Source organism: Plasmodium knowlesi (assembly GCF_000006355.2).
Source record: "Plasmodium knowlesi strain H genome assembly, chromosome: 8".
In the NCBI taxonomy this organism is placed as follows: domain Eukaryota; phylum Apicomplexa; class Aconoidasida; order Haemosporida; family Plasmodiidae; genus Plasmodium; species Plasmodium knowlesi.
Window position 1 is genome coordinate 1,706,530 of NC_011909.2, and position 8,909 is coordinate 1,715,438.

The window sequence follows — 8,909 nt, forward strand, 5'->3', positions numbered from 1 at the left end:
ATGTATATATGTGTACATGCATATATATGTATAAATATATATGTGTATATGTATGTATATATGTATATATATATATATATATATATATATATATATATATATATATGTGTATGTATATATGTGTCTATGTGTTTGTCTGTGTCTGTTGGTATAGGTAAACCATGTACTGGGGAAGGGAAGAAGGATTTCTGTCAAGAACTTAATTGCGTAGTAGATAAATGGGGAGAAAGGAAGAATGGAAGCTCAAGCGGAACGACTACCTGGGTAAGGAATGTGTTGTCATGGTCATGGTCTGGTGTGCTGATGGTGGAATGGAAACCACAACATCCATAACAACATCCATAACAACATCCATAACAACATCCATAACAACATCCATAACAACATCCATAACAACATCCATAATAACATCCATAACAACATCCATAACAATAATAATAACATCCATAACATCAATAACATCGGAAATATATATACATATATATATACTATGTATATGTACATATATACGTATGTGTATACGTATATACATGTATATATATATATATATATATATTTCCCGTTCTATTTCGTGCAGAGTATGATGGAGGAAGACTTCAAGGCGCAGTTAACGAATTTACTTACCCATATGCAGGAGAAGAAAAAACAAGATCCTGACGGAAAATACTGCACCGTCTGGAGCGATAGCGACGCCCACGGCGTCGCTAACAAAAAAGCCTGCCAGCTTGTTGTAGCAGGGCTGCAACATATATCAAAAATTCAGGATGAATATACGAAGGACGGGGAGGATAAGAATGAGAACCCCTATGATAACCAAGAGTTTAAACAGGTCGTTTCTTGTTTAATGTTAAAGGCAGTTGCACAAAAAATGAAAGAACAAAGTCCTATTTGTTACATAGAACCCGGCATAAGCAAGGCATTCGAGTTTGCAGACGCCATTAGAGAGGAACATTGCCAGAATGATAAACCTTGCATTGTTTGCAAATGGGACGACAAGACTAAGGACGAACTTGACAAATGCACCATTGGCAAGGACAATGACAAAGTAGAGCCCAAATTGAATGACTTGCTCCAAACGAATGGGACCACTGTCAATAATACCCTCGGGGACTTACTTAAAACAGACCAACCCGAGGGGGTAACCCTCTGTAGTCATCTCCAATGTTTAGCATCTCGCGTTCAAGCACTCACTACGTCTAACGGACAAGGACAAGCAGGAACCACCAATGCGGTAAGTAGAATATGAATTGCAATGGGGGAGGAGGTGGAAAGGAAAAGGAATAAAAGAGAAGGAAGGAAAAGAAAGGGGGAGCAGGCAGATTCCGGGTTTAGGAGTTAGGTTGTAGGGGTATAGGAGTAAGGTTTTAGGGGTAAAGGAGTAAGGTTTTAGGGGTATAGGAGTAAGGTTTTAGGGTATAGGACTAAGGTTTCAGGGGTTAGCTTTAGTTACTTTAGGGGGGGAGAGGAAAGACTCCTCGCAGACAGAGACCGGATACTACACTGACCGGATGGTATGAACCGGATGGCAGGGGAAGGCAAACCGGATACTACACAAACCAACACGAAAAAGAAAAGGAGAAAGAAAAAAAAGAATGTATACTTATACATATACATGTATGTATATGTATGTATGCATATGCATATATATATATATATATTTATTCCACTTTGCAGCAATCATTTTGGGAGAAGAATGGCGAAGTAGAAGAACTATGGAAACAATTGGCACAAGAAATGATCAGAACTGGTACAAACGAGAACACGGAGTGTAATCAAATGGATGATAATGGCAAAACTAGAACACCCACCACCCCTGAAAAGAAGGCATGCAATTATTTGCATGCCGGTCTAAAAGCACTGTACAACAATAGTCCGACGGCGTCCACGGCGCCGGCGGCGCCGGCGCCGTCGCCAGGCAAGGAGAAAATCCTGGATAAGAACCCACTGTTAAGACAAACAGTGGGTTGTTTATTACTTCATTCTTATGCAAAACATATGAAAGAAAAATCGACTTGTGTTGTAGATTCTGGTATAGAGAAGGCATTTAAGGCATTTAATGATAATAATAATGCTAATTGCAATGGTGGTTCCAATGGCAAGGGACAATGTGTCCCTTGCCAATGGAATGAAACCGACTATGACAACTGCACAATTACCACATCCGACGAAACCACACAGACGCCAGTAAAGGACAAATTAAAAACAGTACTTCCAGACGATGACCCAACTCTAACTAACACCATAAAGAAAATAAATGAAATGAATAATTTATGCGATTACATTAGATGCGCCGGACCCAAGTGGTTCAAAAACAAAAAAGAGATTAATGCTAGCCCTACGCATACTTGGGTAAGTACTACTATATAAATATACATACATGTATATATATATATATATACGTATATGTATATGTATATACATATATAGACATATGTACATACGTATATGTATATGCATATAGATACATACGTATGCATACATGTACATATATAAACATATGTATATATGTATGTATATATATATATATATATATATATATATATATATATATATATATATATATATATATATATATATATATATATATAACTTCTTTTTTATAGTGTGACTTCTGGGAGCAAGACATCAAGACAACACTGACGAAGATGTTCCAACACATGGCCACAGACGGACAGAACAAACCAACGTCAATCATTATTTCCTCAACATGCCAAGGCTTTGGTGATGGTAATCCTGATAGTGTTGAAAGAAAAGCATGTAATCATATCACGGCGGGACTGAAATATATAAAAAAAGAAATAAATAATGGTCATGACCAACTGCTCCAACAAGCAGTTGCTTGCATTGCTCTTAACATGTACGCTGATCAAATAAAACAAAAATCTCAAGAGAAATGTCCCATTGATGAATCTAAAATAGAAAAAATGTTTTATGTTTGGAATGGAATTAATTCTCCATGTAACGTGGTTAATAATAATGGTTGTTTTAAATGTGAGAGGGTACCAAGCAAAGACTTTAATGGTTGCAAACTAAGTGTTGACAGCAATTTGGTGGATAAAACAACAAATGGAAATTGCAATACTAACGCAACTGATGTGAAGATTAAAATGGAAGGTCTCCTCGAAGACAAATCCAACACCAACTCCATTAAATCCAACATAACGACCACCTTATCTTTTATCACCGAAATGGCCTCTTCTTTCTGTACTCAACTCCAATGCGCAATAAAAAAAAAACTGAAAAGCAACAATGGAAAAACACTTCCAAATGTAACACCACCATCTTGGGTAAGGGGCGATAGACAACTACACATATACATATATACATATACACATATATACATATACACACATACACATATAGACATATGCATATACATATACACATATATACATATACATACATACTTATATATACATGTATACATATACATATATACGTATATGTATATGTATATACATACATAGACATATGTACATACGTATATGTATATATGTATATATGCATATGTATATATGTATATATATATTTATATATGTATATATATATTTATATATGTATATATATGTGTATATGTACATGTATATATGTATACACATATGTGTATACATATGTGTATACATATACATATATTTTTTTCTCTCTTCCCTTCTTCTTTTATGATCAGAGCGACATAAACAAAGACGCCGAAGGCGTCTTAACGAAACTTCTAGAACAAATGATGCAGTCTAAAAATCAGGTTGAAGTTAACCAATACTGCAAAGACAACGAAGATGAATGGAATAAAATTGGCCATAAGGAAGGCAAAACAAATAAAGCAGCTTGTTTGCTTTTTGCTTCAGGATTGCAACACATTTATACCCATGGTAATGACCAAAAGAAGGGCCCATCGTTTGGACAAACGATGGGTTGTTTATTTCTTAAAGAATATGCAAAACAATTAAAAGATTTGGCAAATAAGAAGAAACAAGGAAATAGTTGGGTACATCCTCTTTGTGACATAGATTCGGGCATAAACTACGCTTTTGAAAAAAGTAATGCCATTATGAATGACACACCTCCATGCAATAATGGTCCTAATTCTTGTTTTGAATGCAAATGGGAAAATAACGATTATGATAAATGCAACATTGGCACTGACAATGTAAAGACCAACGTGAAACCATTACTCCAATCGAAAGAAACCCATATGCAAGAAACATTAGAGAATACAGTTTGTCCCATCCTTCTTACGGATCTCCTTACCCCTTTTCTTCCTTTGGCTCCTGTCTCTATTGGTCTTTCTGCTATGGCTTATTACCTTTGGAAGGTAAGATTAAAATAAAAAAATAAAAAAAAAAGATAAAAAAAAGAAGAAAAAAATTAATAAAAAAAAAAAAAAAAAATTAATGGACAAAATTAATGGTTAAAAGTAAAAAAAAAATTTTTTAATAGTTAAAAGGAAAAAAAAATTTAATGGACACATTTAATGGTTAAAAGGAAAAAAAATTTTTTTAATGGTTAAAAGAAAATAAAATAAATGTGTAAAAAGAACATTTCACAATCTTCTTAACAAAAATATCTTCTCATTTTTTTTTTTTTTTTTTTTTTGTGTAGTATTTTGGTCCTCTTGGTAAAGGAGGAACACGTTTTAGAAGATCTCCTGCTGATATTCCTGGTCCATCAGTACAGGAACAGCTCCTCGATCATGTGCAGCAAGATAGTTCACATGAATATCAATTGGTGAAGGAACGAAAACCTCGTTCTGCTCCAACGAGAACAAAACGTTCTGGTCCCGTGAATCGCCGCACGATTATTGAAATTCATTTTGAAGTGTTGGACGAATGCCAAAAAGGGGACACACAATTGAACCAGAAGGATTTTCTGGAACTTTTGGTTCAAGAGTTCATGGGATCGGAATTTATGGAAGAAGAACAGGTTCCTAAGGAAGACGTTCTTATGGAACCTGTTCCTATGGAACTTGTTCCTATTGAAGGGGTTCCAAGTTTAGGTTCCGGGCTTATGGTTTAAGGTTCAGTGTTTAGGGTTTTAGGGTTTAGGGTTGACGGTTTAGTTTTTATGGTTTTAGCGTTTAGGTTCAGGGTTTAGGGTTTACAGTTTAGGATTTATTGTTTAAGATGAAGGATATTGGTTTCACACCTTTTGTCCTTTTTTTTTTTTCCTTTTTTTCCTTTTTATATTTTCTTGAAAAGAAAAAAAAAGAAAAAGAAAAAGATTTTTTCTTTCACATTTATTTCTTATTTTGTTTGCAAAAATTTTTTCTTTTTTTTTTTTGGTGAAAGAACACCTTTTGTTTATAGAAAAAAAAAAAAAAAAAAAACATTCTTCTTTTTTTTTAAGAACATTATTATTTTTTTTTTAAGAACACACATTCTTTTTTTTTCTTTTTTCTTTTTTTTTCCTTTTTATATTTTTTGAAAAAAAAAAAAAGAAAAAAGGAAAGATTTTTTCTTTCACCTTTATTTCTTATTTTGTTTGTAACTTTTTAATTTTTTAGTGAAGATAAAAAAAATGTTTATTGAATTTTTTTTTTTTTTTTATTCCTTTTTCGAGAGTTGCCCCCAATAGGTGATATATCTTGTTCTCGTAAAAAAAAGGTATGGGACATCCGCGCGCGAGCGCCCGCGCCCTGCAGCGCGGACACTATATTACGGTTTCCGTGGCAAAAAAGTGTGGAAGAACGATAAAAATTTTCATATAATTAGAACTTTATAAAAAAAAAAAAAAAGAAGAAAAAAAAATAAAATAAAATAAAAAAAAAAAAAAAGTTACATTGTATTCATAATATTTTTCGTGTAAAAAAAAAATATAATGGTTCCATATAATCATATAAACCATGTCTATACAATAATCATTATAAGATGTTACTAAAAAAATTACAAAAAATGTGATGATGCATGCTAAAAAATTACATACACACACAAAAAAAAAAAAAGAAAGAAAAATTCATGATTTAATTTCTTGTAATGGGAGATTTTTTATTTCGCATTACATAAGGGTTGAATTTTTTCTTTCCGCACCTTCTTAACGTTACACATATGGGATGAATAAATTTTCTTCGGTACAACTTGAACCCTGAACCTTAAAACCCTGAAATGTGAAGACTAAACCGTGAAACATAAACCCCTAAACATATATTCTACAAACATTAAACCTGAACCCTGATCCTAACTTTACCTTAACCCTAAATCCTGATCCTACTTTTACCTTAATCCTAAACACTGATCTTACCTTCACCTTAATCCTAAAACATGATCCTACTTTTACCTTAATCCTAAACCTTGATACTACTATCACCATAACCCTAAACCCTGATCCTACTATCACCATAACCCGGAACCAACATTACATTTAACCCGGAACCAACATTACATTTAACGCGGGACCAACATAACATTTAACGCGGAACCAACATAACATTTAACCCAGAACCAACTTTTACCTTTAACCCGGAACCTACCTTACTCTTAACCCGTAACCTACTTTTATCCTTAACCCGGAACCCATTTTATCCCTTAACCCGGAACCCATTTTATCCCTTAACCCGGAACCCATTTTATCCCTTAACCCGGAACCCATCTTATGCTTAACCCGGAATCCATTTTATCGCTTAACCCGGAACTACCTTATTTATAATCCGGAACTACCTTATTTATAACCCGGAACCCACTTTTATCCCTTAACCCGGAACTCATCTTATGCTTAACCCGGAATCCATTTTATCGCTTAACCCGGAACTACCTTATTTATAATCCGGAACTACCTTATTTATAACCCGGAACCCACTTTTATCCTTAACCGGGAACGTACCTTATGCTTAACCCGGAACTTACCTTATGCTTAACCCGGAACATACCTTATGCTTAACCCGGAACGTACCTTATCCTTAACCCGGAACCCACTTCTATCCTTAACCCGGGACCCACTTCTATCCTTAACCCGGGACCCACTTCTATCCTTAACCCGGGACCCACTTCTATCCTTAACCCGGGACCCACCTTATCCTTAACCCGGAACGCACCTTATAATTAACCCGGAAACCACCTTATGCTTAACCCGGAACCCATCTTATCCTTAACCCGGAACCCATCTTATCCTTAACCCGGAACCCATCTTATCCTTAACCCGGAACGTACCTTATGCTTAACCTGGAACTTACCTTATGCTTAACCTGGAACTTACCTTATGCTTAACCCGGAACGTACCTTATGCTTAACCCGGAACTTACCTTATGCTTAACCCGGAACGTACCTTATGCTTAACCCGGAACCCATCTTATGCTTAACCCGGAACCCATCTTATGCTTAACCCGGAACCCATCTTATGCTTAACCCGGAACCCATCTTATGCTTAACCCGGAACCCACCTTATGTTTAACCCGGAACCCACCTTATGTTTAACCCGGAACCCACCTTATGTTTAACCCGGAACCCACCTTATGTTTAACCCGGAACCAAATTTATTTTTAACCCGGAACCAATTTTACTTTTAACCCGGAACCCACGTTTATCCTTAACCCGCAATCTACTTTTATCCTTAACCCGGAACCTACTTTTATCCTTAACCCGGAACCTACTTTTATCCTTAACCCGGAACCCACTTTTATCCTTAACCCGGAACCCACTTTTATCCTTAACCGGGAACCCAAATTAAACCTTAACCCGGAACCAACTTTTACCCTTAACCCGGAACCAACTTTTACCCTTAACCCGGAACCAACTTTTACCCTTAACCCGGAACCTACCTTACGCTTAACCCGTATCCTACTTTATCCTAAATCCTGAACCTACCTTATTTTTAAACCAGAACCTACCTTATTTTTAAAGCGGAACCTACCTTATTTTTAAACCGGAACCAATTTTACTTTTAACCCGGAGCCTACTTCACTCTTAACCCGGAACCTACCTTACCTTCAATCCGGAACCTACCTTACCTACAACCCGGAACCTACCTTATTTTTAACCCTGAACCTTACTTACTTTTAACCCGGAACCAACTTTTACCCTTAAACCGGAACCTACTTTTATCCTTAACCCGGAACCTACTTTACTCTTAACCCGGAACCCACCTTTACCCTTAACCCGGAACCCACTTTTATCCTTAACACGGAACCTACTTTTATCCTTAACACGGAACTAACTTTACTTTTAACCCGGGACGCTGAACCCAGGCATTTTCGCATATTCCCGTTATTCTGTATAAATTTCTGGTGTAAAGTGTATGTGTACTTCGATAAAGTTGTTTGTGCCAACACGTATGTAAACACAATTTTTCCTTGCGTCGGATAAGTGTGTGTTTTTCCTTTATATTTTGCGACCTTTTGCAACTGTAATATATTTAATCATACACCCTTTTTTTTTTTTTTTTTTTTTTTTTTTTCTTGTCCGAGGCCAGGACACATCACAATATGAGCGCGCGCTCATCCTCCTGCTTTCCGCAAAAAAAAAAAAAAAAAGAAAAAGGGAGAAAAAATATTTTTCGCAAGCGGAAAAAAAAAAAAAAGAAAAAATATATTTTTCGAAAACGGAAAAAAAAAAGAATGTGTGTTCTTAAAAAAAAAAGAAAAATGTTTTTTTTTTTTTTTTTCTATAAAGGAAAGTTGTCCTTTCACCAAAAAAAAAAAAAAAATAAATAAAGTTACAAACAAAATAAGAAATAAATGTGAAAGAAAAAATCTTTTTCTTTTTCTTTTTTTTTCTTTTCAAGAAAATATAAAAAGGAAAAAAAGGAAAAAAAAAAAAGGACAAAAGGTGTGAAACCAATATCCTTCATCTTAAACAATAAATCCTAAACCCTGAACCCTAAACCCTGAACCGTGAACCTGAGACCATGAACCCTAAACCCTAAACCCTAAACACTGAACCCTGAACCCTGAACCCTGAACCCTAAACTGTGAACCCTAAATTGTG

At 35.2% G+C, this 8,909-nt stretch overlaps 1 protein-coding gene across 1 annotated transcript in view; it reads left to right on the plus strand.

Moving 5' to 3' along the window:
• Positions 1-5,010, plus strand: part of PKNH_0837800 (SICAvar, type I) — a gene marked incomplete at both ends in the record, with an annotated part of 17,893 nt that extends 12,883 nt beyond the window's left edge. The window contains 6 exons of the mRNA XM_039114024.1: positions 155-264; positions 578-1,231; positions 1,675-2,349; positions 2,604-3,287; positions 3,668-4,309; positions 4,597-5,010. Of these exons, the coding sequence (XP_038969655.1) occupies positions 155-264; positions 578-1,231; positions 1,675-2,349; positions 2,604-3,287; positions 3,668-4,309; positions 4,597-5,010 (3,179 nt within the window). The remainder of the gene's footprint in view (positions 1-154; positions 265-577; positions 1,232-1,674; positions 2,350-2,603; positions 3,288-3,667; positions 4,310-4,596) is intronic.
• Between the last annotated feature and the right edge of the window lie 3,899 nt (positions 5,011-8,909).